Source organism: Gadus chalcogrammus, chromosome 14, assembly GCF_026213295.1.
Source record: "Gadus chalcogrammus isolate NIFS_2021 chromosome 14, NIFS_Gcha_1.0, whole genome shotgun sequence".
In the NCBI taxonomy this organism is placed as follows: domain Eukaryota; kingdom Metazoa; phylum Chordata; class Actinopteri; order Gadiformes; family Gadidae; genus Gadus; species Gadus chalcogrammus.
This window is the reverse complement of record NC_079425.1, coordinates 717,120-729,619: the sequence shown is the minus strand read 5'-3', so window position 1 is coordinate 729,619 and position 12,500 is coordinate 717,120. Positions and strand designations below refer to the sequence as shown.

The 12,500-nt window shown below is 52.1% G+C and overlaps 1 protein-coding gene across 1 annotated transcript in view; it reads left to right on the top strand.

Moving 5' to 3' along the window:
* The window catches only part of kcnq1.1 (potassium voltage-gated channel, KQT-like subfamily, member 1.1), a 44,640-nt gene that overhangs the window by 21,617 nt on the left and 10,523 nt on the right, over window positions 1-12,500 (top strand). Inside the window, exons 7-10 of the mRNA XM_056607986.1 lie at window positions 424-534; window positions 10,196-10,291; window positions 10,374-10,490; window positions 12,304-12,451. Coding sequence (XP_056463961.1) covers window positions 424-534; window positions 10,196-10,291; window positions 10,374-10,490; window positions 12,304-12,451 — 472 coding nt within the window. The remainder of the gene's footprint in view (window positions 1-423; window positions 535-10,195; window positions 10,292-10,373; window positions 10,491-12,303; window positions 12,452-12,500) is intronic.

Below are 12,500 nucleotides of genomic sequence, written 5' to 3'. Positions count from 1 at the left end.
TGACCTCAATGAAACAGCTCTCTTGTATCTTGTCTCTTGTTATAATGAAACATCTCGTGTTTGATCAAAATGGAACTGTTTATTAAATCATTATCAACAAATGATTGACATGGTATTGAATCATAATATATACACACGTGCAAATATGCACACACACACTCCCACATGCACAAGCACACACACAAACACACACACACGCACACACACACACACACACACACACACGTGCACCAACTCAGTTTTTATGGAAGCACTGCAGGTATGACAATATTTCTGTGCACTTCGGTACAATACATCAATAATATAATGTAAGCGATATATAAGAGCGGAGATGTAACGCCCCCATACACACACACACACACACACACACACACACACCCAGTGTTGCAGTGTGTCGGTTCTCAGTCGTGTTCCCGTCTCCAGGTGACCGTCACGACCATCGGCTACGGAGACAAGGTGCCCCAGACGTGGATCGGGAAGACCATCGCATCGTGTTTCTCCGTCTTCGCCATCTCCTTCTTCGCCCTGCCGGCGGTGAGTGTGGAGGGGGGGCTCTCCGGGGGTGGGTGGAGGTGGTGAGGGTGGAGGTGGTGGGTCTGGAGGTGGTGGGTGGAGGTGGTGGGTCTGGAGGTGGTGGGGGTGGACGGGGTGCTCTCCGGTGGTGGGTGGAGGTGGTGGGTGTCGAGGTGGTGAGTGTCGAGGTGGTGGGTGTGGAGGTGGTGGGTGTCGAGGTGGTGGGTGTGGAGGTGGTGAGGGTGGAGGTGGTGAGTGGTGGAGTTGGTGGGTGGAGGTGGTGAGTGTTGAGGTGGTGGGAGGTGGGTGGAGGTGTTGGGTGTCGAGGTGTTTGGGTGTCGAGGTGGTGAGGGTGGAGGTGGTGAGGGTGGAGGTGGTGAAGGTGGAGCTGGTGGGTGGAGGTGATGAGGGTGGTGAGGGTGGAGGTGGTGAAGGTGGAGGTGGTGAGGGTGGAGGTGGTGAGGGTGGAGTTGGTGAGGGTGGAGGTGGTGAGGGTGGAGGTGGTGAGGGTGGAGTTGGTGGGTGGAGTTGGTGGGTGGAGGTGGTGAGTGTTGAGGTGGTGGGAGGTGTTGGGTGTCGAGGTGTTGGGTGTCGAGGTGGTGAGGGTGAGGGTGGAGGTGGTGAAGGTGGAGGTGGTGGGTGGAGCTGGTGGGTGGAGGTGATGAGGGTGAGGGTGGAGGTGGTGACGGTGGTGAGGGTGGAGGTGGTGAAGGTGGAGGTGGTGGGTTTGGAGGTGGTGAGGGTGAGGGTGGAGGTGGTGGGTGGAGGTGGTGACGGTGGTGGTGGTAAGTGGAGGTGGTGGGTGGAGTTGGTGATTGTGGAGGTGGTGAGGGTGGAGGTGGTGAGGGTGGACAGGGTGCACGTGAGGTGGTGGGTGGAGGTGGTGGGTGGAGTTGGTGGGTGGAGGTGGTGGAGGTGGTGGGTGGAAGTGGTGAGGGTGGAGTTGGTGATTGTGGAGTTGGTGATTGTGGAGGTGGTGAGGGTGGACAGGGTGCACGTGAGGTGGTGGGTGGAGGTGGTGGGTGGAGGTGGTGCGTGTGGACGGGGGGCTCATGAGGATGATGTGCTTCCTCGTTGAGATGTTTGAGGTGTGAGGGTTGCGTCCATCACGTGAACACTTCTTTAAAGTTGGCTTGGCTGAGCTTTAGGCAGCAGCTGATGGAGACATGAGCACTGACGGCCTTCAGAACGAACACGCTCAGAGCAGAGACCTCCATTACATGCTAATCTGAATGTTGTTTGGAACCTCCATCAAATCCAACTCAAAGGCTGAGCGTTGCCAGGAGAGCGTTTGGTTTGATGGACGGGTTCCCGGCCTCTGGCTCTGGAACATTCCCAGCCGGCGAGCGGTGAAGAGAGTCTTCAGATCATCAGACGCTTTGTCCTCTAAAGTAAACACACTTCAGAGCGGCGCTGATGTTGTCTCTGCCTCCTCTCTGAGGAGCAGAGCCTGAATGGTGCCTCCGCCGTCTGAATGTACTTTTAGCTCTTTTTAATTGTGTGATATAGTCCTGTTTGCTTTTAGGCCTGAACTGCTTGAAGGAGTCCTATTGATTCTGCTGTGAGGCTGGAGGCTCAGTGGCTGTGTTGTGTTAGAGGGGGTACTGGGTTCAGGTCGTTGTGTTGTGTTAGAGGGGGTACTGGGTTCAGGTCGTTGTGTTGTGTTAGAGGGGGTACTGGGTTCAGGTCGTTGTGTTGTGTTGTGTTAGAGGGGGTACTGGGTTCAGGTCGTTGTGTTGTGTTAGAGGGGGTACTGGGTTCAGGTCGTTGTGTTGTGTTAGAGGGGGTACTGGGTTCAGGTCGTTGTGTTGTGTTGTGTTAGAGGGGGGTACTGGGTTCAGGTCTTTGTGTTGTGTTGTGTTAGAGGGGGTACTGGGTTCAGGTCGTTGTGTTGTGTTAGAGGGGGTACTGGGTTCAGGTCGTTGTGTTGTGTTAGAGGGGGTACTGGGGTTCAGGTCGTTGTGTGTGTTGTGTTAGAGGGGGTACTGGGTTCAGGTCGTTGTGTTGTGTTGTGTTAGAGGGGTACTGGGTGTCAGGTCGTTGTGTTGTGTTAGAGGGGGTACTGGGGTCAGGTCGTTGTGTTGTGTTAGAGGGGGTACTGGGTTCAGGTCGTTGTGTTGTGTTGTGTAGAGGGGGTACTGGGTTCAGGTCGTTGTGTTGTGTTAGAGGGGGTACTGGGTTTCAGGTCGTTGTGTTGTGTTAGAGGGGGTACTGGGTTCAGGTCGTGTGTTTGTGTTAGAGGGGGTACTGGGTTCAGGGTCGTTGTGTTGTGTTGTGTTTAGAGGGGGTACTGGGTTCAGGTCGTTGTGTTGTGTTAGAGGGGGTACTGGGTTCAGGTCGTTGTGTTGTGTTGTGTTGTGTTAGAGGGGGTACTGGGTTCAGGTCGTTGTGGTTGTGTTAGAGGGGGTACTGGGTTCAGGTCGTTGTGTTGTGTTAGAGGGGGTACTGGGTTCAGGTCGTTGTGTTGTGTTGTGTTAGAGGGGGTACTGGGTCAGGTCGTTGTGTTGTGTTGTGTTAGAGGGGGTCCTGGGTTCAGGTCGTTGTGTTGTGTTAGAGGGGGTACTGGGTTCAGGTCGTTGTGTTGTGTTAGAGGGGGGTACTGGGTTCAGGTCGTTGTGTTGTGTTGTGTTTAGAGGGGGTACTGGGTTCAGGTCGTTGTGTTGTGTTAGAGGGGGTACTGGGTTCAGGTCGTTGTGTTGTGTTGTGTTAGAGGGGGTACTGGGTTCAGGTCGTTGTGTTGTGTTAGAGGGGGTACTGGGTTCAGGTCGTTGTGTTGTGTTAGAGGGGGTACTGGGTTCAGGTCGTTGTGTTGTGTTAGAGGGGGTACTGGGTTCAGGTCGTTGTGTTGTGTTGTGTTAGAGGGGGTACTGGTTCAGGTCGTTGTGTTGTTGTGTTAGAGGGGGGTACTGGGGTTCAGGTCGTTGTGTTGTGTTAGAGGGGGTACTGGGTTCAGGTCGTTGTGTTGTGTTAGAGGGGTACTGGGTTCAGGTCGTTGTGTTGTGTTAGAGGGGGTACTGGGTTCTGGTCGTTGTGTTGTGTTGTGTTAGAGGGGGTACTGGGTTCAGGTCGTTGTGTTGTGTTAGAGGGGGTACTGGGTTCAGGTCGTTGTGTTGTGTTAGAGGGGGTACTGGGTTCAGGTCGTTGTGTTGTGTTGTGTTAGAGGGGGTACTGGGTTCAGGTCGTTGTGTTGTGTTGTGTTAGAGGGGGTACTGGGTTCAGGTCGTTGTGTTGTGTTTGTTAGAGGGGGTACTGGGTTCAGGTCGTTGTGTTGTGTTAGAGGGGGTACTGGGTTCAGGTCGTTGTGTTGTGTTGTTTTAGAGGGGTACTGGGGTTCAGGTCGTTGTGTTGTGTTGTGTTAGAGGGGGTACTGGGTTCAGGTCGTTGTGTTGTGTTGGTGTTAGAGGGGGTACGGGGTTTCAGTCGTTGTGTTGTGTTAGAGGGGGTACTGGTTCAGGTCGTTGTGTTGTGTTAGAGGGGTACTGGGTTTCAGGTCGTTGTGTTGTGTTAGAGGGGGTACGGGTTCAGGTCGTTGTGTTGTGTTGTGTTAGAGGGGGTACTGGGTTCAGGTCGTTGTGTTGTGTTAGAGGGGGTACTGGGTTCAGGTCGTGGTGTTGTGTTGTGGTTAGAGGGGGTACTGGGTTCAGTCGTTGTGTTGGTTGTGTAGAGGGGGTACTGGGTTCAGGTCGTTGTGTTGTGTTGTGTGAGAGGGGGTACTGGGTTCTAGGTCGTTGTTGTTGTGTTAGAGGGGGTACTGGGTTCAGGTCGTTGTGTTGTGTTTGTGTAGATGGGGAGTACTGGGTTCAGGTCGTTGTGTTGGTGTTGTGTTAGAGGGGGTACTGGGTTCAGGTCGTTGTGTTGTGTTTGTGTTAGAGGGGGTACTGGGTTCAGGTCGTTGTGTTGTGATGTGTTAGAGGGGGTACTGGGTTCAGGTCGTTGTGTTGTGTGGTTAGAGGGGGTACTGGGTTCAGGTCGTTGTGTTGTGTGTGTTAAGGGGGTACTGGTTCAGGTCGTTGTGTTTGTGTTAGAGGGGGTACTGGGTTTCAGGTCGTTGTGTTGTGTTGTGTTAGAGGGGGTACTGGGTTCAGGTCGGTGTGTTGTGTTAGAGGGGTACTGGGGTTCAGGTCGTTGTGTTGTGTTAGAGGGGGTACTGGGTTCAGGTCGTTGTGTTGTGTTAGAGGGGGTACTGGGTTCAGGTCGTTGTGTTGTGTTAGAGGGGGTACTGGGTTCAGGTCGTTGGTTGTTGTGTTAGAGGGGGTACTGGGTTCAGGTCGTTGTGTTGTGTTGTGTTAGAGGGGGTACTGGGTTCAGGTCGTTGTGTTGTGTTAGAGGGGGTACTGGGTTCAGGTCGTTGTGTTGTGTTGTGTTAGAGGGGGTACTGGGTTCAGGTCGTTGTGTTGTTTAGAGGGGGTACTGGGTTCAGGTCGTTGTGTTGTGTTAGAGGGTGTACTGGGTTCAGGTCGTTGTGTTGTGTGTGTAGAGGGGGGTACTGGGTTCAGGTCGTTGTGTTGTTGTTGTGTTAGAGGGGTACTGGGTTCAGGTCGTTGTGTTGTGTTAGAGGGGGTACTGGGTTCAGGGTGCGTTGTGTTGTGTTAGAGGGGGTACTGGGTTCAGGTCGTTGTGTTTGTGTTGTGTTAGAGGGGGTACTGGGTTCAGGGTCGTTGTGTTGTGTTAGGAGGGGGTACTGGGTTCAGGTCGTTGTGTTGTGTTAGAGGGGGTACTGGGTTCAGGTAGTTGTGTTGTGTTGTGTTAGAGGGGGTACTGGGTTCAGGTCGTTGTGTTTGTTGTGTTAGAGGGGGTACTGGGTTCAGGTCGTTGTGTTGGTTGTGTTAGGAGGGGGTACTGGGTTCAGGTCCGTTTGTTGTGTTGTGTTAGAGGGGTACTGGTTTCAGGTCGTGTGTTGTTTTGTGTTAGATGGGGGTACTGGGTTCAGGTCGTTGTGTTGTGTTGTGTTAGAGGGGGTACTGGGTTCAGGTCGTTGTGTTGTGTTGTGTTAGAGGGGGTACTGGGTTCAGGTCGTTGTGTTGTGTTGTGTTAGAGGGGGTACTGGGTTCAGGTCGTTGTGTTGTGTTGTGTTAGAGGGGGTACTGGGTTCAGGTCGTTGTGTTGTGTTAGAGGGGGTACTGGGTTCAGGTCGTTGTGTTGTGTTAGAGGGGGTACTGGGTTCAGGTCGTTGTGTTGTGTGTGTTAGAGGGGTACTGGGTTCAGGTCGTTGTGTTGTGTTAGAGGGGGTACTGGGTTCAGGTCGTTGTGTTGTGTTGTGTTAGAGGGGGTACTGGGTTCAGGTCGTTGTTTTGTGTTGTGTTAGAGGGGGTACTGGGTTCAGGTCGTTGTGTTGTGTTAGAGGGGGGTACTGGGTTCAGGTCGTTGGTTTGTGTTAGAGGGGGTACTGGGTTCAGGTCGTTGTGTTGTGTTGTGTTAGAGGGGTACTGGGTTCTAGGTCGTTTGTGTTGTGTTAGAGGGGGTACTGGGTTCAGGTCGTTGTGTTGTGTTGTGTTAGAGGGGGTACTGGGTTCAGGGTCGTTGTGTGTGTTAGAGGGGGTACTGGGGTTCAGGTCGTTGTGTTGTGTTAGAGGGGGTACTGGGTTCAGGTCGTTGTGTTGTGTTGTGTTAGAGGGGGTACTGGGTTCAGGTCGTTGTGTTGTGTTGTGTTAGAGGGGGTACGGGTTCAGGTCGTTGTGTGTGTGTGTTAGAGGGGGTACTGGGTTCAGGTCGTTGTGTTGTGTTGTGTTAGAGGGGGTACTGGGTTCAGGTCGTTGTGTTGTGTTGTGTTAGAGGGGGTACTGGGTTCAGGTCGTTGTGTTGTGTTAGAGGGGGGGTACTGGGTTCAGGTCGTTGTGTTGTGTTGTGTTAGAGGGGGTACTGGGTTCAGGTCGTTGTGTTGTTTAGAGGGGGTACTGGGTTCAGGTCGTTGTGTTGTGTTGTGTTAGAGGGGGTACTGGGTTCAGGTCGTTGTGTTGTGTTAGAGGGGGGTACTGGGTTCAGGTCGTTGTGTGTTGTTTAGAGGGGGTACTGGGTTCAGGTCGTTGTGTTGTGTAGAGGGGGTTACTGGGTTCAGGTCGTTTGTGTTGTGTTAGAGGGGTACTGGGTTCTGGGTCGTGTTGTTGTGTTGTGTTAGAGGGGGTACTGGGTTCAGGTCTGTTGTGTTGTGTGTAGAGGGGGTACTGGGTTCAGGTCGTGTGGTTGTGTTAGAGGGGGTACTTGGGTTCAGGTCGTGTGTTGTGTTGTGTTAGAGGGGGTACTGGGTTCAGGTCGTTGTGTTGTGTTGTGTTAGAGGGGGGTACTGGGTTCAGGTCGTTGTGTTGTGTTGTGTTAGAGGGGGTACTGGGTTCAAGGTCGTTGTGTTGTGTTAGAGGGGGTACTGGGTTCAGGTCGTTGTGTTGTGTTGTGTTAGAGGGGGTACTGGGTTCAGGTCGTTGTGTTGTGTTGTGTTAGAGTGGGTACTGGGTTCAGGTCGTTGTGTTGTGTTAGAGGGGGTACTGGGTTCAGGTCGTTGTGTTGTGTTGTGTTAGAGGGGGTACTGGGGTTCAGGGTCGTTGTGTTGTGTTGTGTTTAGAGGGGGTACTGGGTTCAGGTCGTTGTGTTGTGTTGTGTTAGAGGGGGTACTGGGTTCAGGTCGTTGTGTTGTGATTGTGTAGAGGGGGTACTGGGTTCAGGTCGTTGTGTTGTGTTGTGTTAGAGGGGGTACTGGGTTCAGGTCGTTGTGTTGTGTTGTGTTAGAGGGGGTACTGGGTTCAGGTCGTTGTGTTGTGTTAGAGGGGGTACTGGGTTCAGGTCGTTGTGTTGTGTTGTGTTAGAGGGGGGTACTGGGTTCAGGTCGTTGTGTTGTGTTAGAGGGGGGTACTGGGTTCAGGTCGTTGTGTTGTGTTAGAGGGGGTACTGGGTTCAGGGTCGTTGTGTTGTGTTAGAGGGGGTACTGGGTTCAGGTCGTTGTGTTGTGTTAGAGGGGGTACTGGTTCAGGTCGTTGTGTTGTGTTGTGTTAGAGGGGGTACTGGGTTCAGGTCGTTGTGTTGTGTTGTGTTAGAGGGGGTACTGGGTTTCAGGTCGTTGTGTTGTGTTAGAGGGGGTACTGGGTTCAGGTCGTTGTGTTGTGTTAGAGGGGGTACTGGGTTCAGGTCGTTGTGTTGTGTTGTGTTAGAGGGGGTACTGGGTTCAGGTCGTTGTGTTGTGTTGTGTTAGAGGGGGTACTGGGTTCAGGTCGTTGTGTTGTGTTAGAGGGGGTACTGGGTTCAGGTCGTTGTGTTGTGTTGTGTTAGAGGGGGTACTGGGTTCAGGTCGTTGTGTTGTGTTGTGTTAGAGGGGGGTACTGGGTTCAGGTCGTTGTGTTGTGTTGTGTTAGAGGGGGTACTGGGTTCAGGTCGTTGTGTTGTGTTGTGTTAGAGGGGGTACTGGGTTCAGGTCGTTGTGTTGTGTTGTGTTAGAGGGGGTACTGGGTTCAGGTCGTTGTGTTGTGTTGTGTTAGAGGGGGTACTGGGTTCAGGTCGTTGTGTTGTGTTGTGTTAGAGGGGGTACTGGGTTCAGGTCGTTGTGTTGTGTTGTGTTAAGGGGGGTACTGGGTTCAGGTCGTTGTGTTGTGTTAGAGGGGGTACTGGGTTCAGGTCGTTGTGTTGTGTTAGAGGGGGTACTGGGTTCAGGTCGTTGTGTTGTGTTAGAGGGGGTACTGGGTTCAGGTCGTTGGGTTGTGTTGTGTTAGAGGGGTACTGGGTTCAGGTCGTTGTGTTGTGTTGTGGTAGAGGGGGTACTGGGTTCAGGTCGTTGTGTTGTGTTGTGTTAGAGGGGGTACTGGGTTCAGGTCGTTGTGTTGTGTTAGAGGGGGTACTGGGTTCAGGTCGTTGTGTTGTGTTGTGTTAGAGGGGGTACTGGGTTCAGGTCGTTGTGTTGTGTTGGGTTAGAGGGGGTACTGGGTTCAGGTCGTTGTGTTGTGTTGTGTTAGAGGGGGTACTGGGTTCAGGTCGTTGTGTTGTGTTAGAGGGGGTACTGGGTTCAGGTCGTTGTGTTGTGTTAGAGGGGGTACTGGGTTCAGGTCGTTGTGTTGTGTTAGAGGGGGTACTGGGTTCAGGTCGTTGTGTTGTGTTAGAGGGGGTACTGGGTTCAGGTCGTTGTGTTGTGTTGTGTTAGAGGGGGTACTGGGTTCAGGTCGTTGTGTTGTGTTGTGTTAGAGGGGGTACTGGGTTCAGGTCGTTGTGTTGTGTTGTGTTAGAGGGGGTACTGGGTTCAGGTCGTTGTGTTGTGTTAGAGGGGGTACTGGTTTCAGGTCGTTGTGTTGTGTTGTGTTAGAGGGGGTACTGGGTTCAGGTCGTTGTGTTGTGTTGTGTTAGAGGGGGTACTGGGTTCAGGTCGTTGTGTTGTGTTGTGTTAGAGGGGGGTACTGGGTTCAGGTCGTTGTGTTGTGTTAGAGGGGGTACTGGGTTCAGGTCGTTGTGTTGTGTTAGAGGGGGTACTGGGTTCAGGTCGTTGTGTTGTGTTAGAGGGGGTACTGGGTTCAGGTCGTTGTGTTGTGGTTAGAGGGGGTACTGGGTTCAGGTCGTTGTGTTGTGTTGTGTTAGAGGGGGTACTGGGTTCAGGTCGTTGTGTTGTGTTAGAGGGGGGTACTGGGTTCAGGTCGTTGTGTTGTGTTGTGTTAGAGGGGGTACTGGGTTCAGGTCGTTGTGTTGTGTTGTGTTAGAGGGGGTACTGGGTTCAGGTCGTTGTGTTGTGTTGTGTTAGAGGGGGTACTGGGTTCAGGTCGTTGTGTTGTGTTGTGTTAGAGGGGGTACTGGGTTCAGGTCGTTGTGTTGTGTTAGAGGGGGTACTGGGTTCAGGTCGTTGTGTTGTGTTAGAGGGGGTACTGGGTTCAGGTCGTTGTGTTGTGTTAGAGGGGGTACTGGGTTCAGGTCGTTGTGTTGTGTTAGAGGGGGGTACTGGGTTCAGGTCGTTGTGTTGTGTTGTGTTAGAGGGGGTACTGGGTTCAGGTCGTTGTGTTGTGTTGTGTTAGAGGGGGTACTGGGTTCAGGTCGTTGTGTTGTGTTGTGTTAGAGGGGGGTACTGGGTTCAGGTCGTTGTGTTGTGTTAGAGGGGGTACTGGGTCAGGTCGTTGTGTTGGTGTTGTGTTAGAGGGGGTACTGGGTTCAGGTCGTTGTGTTGTGTTGTGTTAGAGGGGGTACTGGGTTCAGGTCGTTGTGTTGTGTTTGTGTTAGAGGGGGGGGTACTGGGTTCAGGTCGTTGTGTTGTGTTGTGTTAGAGGGGGTACTGGTTCAGGTCGTTGTGTTGTGTTAGAGGGGGGTACTGGGTTCAGGTCGTTGTGTTGTGTTGTGTTGTGATGTGATGTGTTGTGATATGATTTTTTGTGTTGTGATGTGTTGTGCTGTGCTGTGTTGTGTTGTGTTGTGTTGTGTTGTGATATGGTGTGTTGTGATGTGTTGTGTTGTGGTGTGTTGTGTTGTGATGTGTTGTGTTGTGGTGTGGTGTGTTGTGTTGTGTTGTGATATGGTGTGTTGTGTTGTGTTGTGGTGTGTTGTGTTGTGATATGGTGTGTTGTGTTGTGTTGTGTTGTGATATGGTGTGTTGTGATGTGTTGTGGTGTGTTGTGTTGTGTTGTGATATGGTGTGTTGTGATGTGTTGTGTTGTGGTGTGTTGTGTTGTGTTGTGTTGTGGTGTGTTGTGTTGTGATATGGTGTGTTGTGTTGTGTTGTGTTGTCTTCCAGGGCATCCTGGGCTCCGGCTTTGCGCTGAAGGTTCAGCAGAAGCAGAGACAGAAGCACTTCAACCGACAGATCCCCGCTGCCGCCTGCCTCATTCAGGTCCTCCGCGTCTCCGTGGCAACGCATCCCCGATCCCGGAGCTCCGACGAGGCTGTGACGTTCCCTCCTCTGCTTCCTTCAGACGTCCTGGAGGTGTTTCGCTGTGGAGAACCCGGAGTCGGCGACCTTCAAGATGTTCCTGAGGAAGAGGCCAGCGCTCCCCCCCAGCTCGGTGACCGGCCCCAAGCACAAGAAGTCTGTGAGGAACCCTGGTCCTAAACCCCTCATAATGCTAACCCTAACCCTAACCCTAAGTCTGTGAGGAACCCCGGTCATAAACACCTCATAATGCTAACCCTAACCATAAGTCTGTGAGGAACCCTGGTCCTAAACACCTCATAATGCTAACCCTAACCCTAACCCTAAGTCTGTGAGGAACACTGGTCCTAAACACCTCATAGTGCTAACCCTAACCCTAAGTCTGTGAGGAGCCCTGGTCATAAACACCTCATAGTGCTAACCCTAACCCTAAGTCTGTGAGGAACCCCGGTCCTTAACACCTCATAGTGCTAACCCTAACCCTAACCCGAAGTCTGTGAGGAACCCTGGTCCTAAATACCTCATAATGCTAACCCTAACCCTAAGTCTGTGAGGAACCCCGGTCATAAACACCTCATAATGCTAACCCTAAGTCTGTGAGGAACCCTGGTCCTAAACACCTCATAATGCTAACCCTAACCCTAAGTCTGTGAGGAACCCTGGTCATAAACACCTCATAATGCTAACCCTAACCCTAACCCTAAGTCTGTGAGGAACCCTGGTCCTAAACACCTCATGGTGCTAACCCTAACCCTAAGTCTGTGAGGAACCCTGGTCCTAAACACCTCATAATGCTAACCCTAACCCTAAGTCTGTGACGAACCCTGGTCCTAAACACCTCATAGTGCTAACCCTAACCCTAAGTCTGTGAGGAGCCCTGGTCATAAACACCTCATGGTGCTAACCCAACCATAACCTTAACCCTAAGTCTGTGAGGAACCCTGGTCATAAACACCTCATGGTGCTAACCCTAACCCTAACCCTAAGTCTGTGAGGAACCCCGGTCATAAACACCTCATAATGCTAACCCTAACCCTAACCTTAACCCTAAGTCTGTGAGGAACCCTGGTCATAAAAACCTCATGGTGCTAACCCTAACCCTAACCCTAAGTCTGTGAGGAACCCCGGTCATAAACACCTCATAATGCTAACCCTAACCCTAACCTTAACCCTAAGTCTGTGAGGAACCCTGGTCATAAAAACCTCATGGTGCTAACCCTAACCCTAACCCTAAGTCTGTGAGGAACCCCGGTCATAAACACCTCATGGTGCTAACCCTAACCCTAACCCTAAGTCTGTGAGGAACCCTGGTCATAAACACCTCATGGTGCTAACCCTAACCCTAACCCTAAGTCTGTGAGGAACCCCGGTCATAAACACCTCATGGTGCTAGAGTTAAGGACTGAGGCGCTTCACGTGAATACGCTTTAAAGAAGTGTGTTGTGTCACTATCTACGGGGAAGTGAGGGGACACCTTGGAGATCGAGCCACGGGGGGGGCAGTGGGGGGGGGGGCTGCACGGGGGCACGGGGGGGGGGGCACGGGGGGGGGGGCACGGGGGCAGTGGGGGGGGGCTGCACGGGGGGGTACGACAGACCCACTGTCTGGTCCTCTGGGGAAAGGACCGCTGATCAATGTGGGCAAAAGAGAACGAAACAGAAACAGAAATCTTTAAGTGTTATTAATTATTATTAAGATTTGGATACATATGAATATATGAGATTTGGATACGCTTCTGTTGAACAATAATATTGTAATTTAAAAAATATATATTAATGATAGTGTTTTTAAATGTCGGCCTCATACCGGGCGATAGATAAAGTACTGCTATTGAATAAATAACACTTAACAAGAGACCTCTTGAACTGCAATCCGAGACATTTCACTAAAACAGTTTCTAGAACTGCGTAGATAAAGTGCTGATAAGGGATAGGGACACCGACGTCCTGAGACGGTTACTGTGTGGGCGGCAGGTGAAGGTGAGGAGGAAGGAGAAGACCACTGAGAAGGAGAGCAGCCCGCTGTCCAGCCCCGTGTCGCCCACCGTCCCCAGAATCACCTACGACGTCTTCGACAGCGGCAAGGAGCTCAGCTCCGACGTGTACAGCACCGTGGGCACAGGTACACAATGAATCCATTTGTGGTTAATTTTGCGGTTGTGTTGACTCAT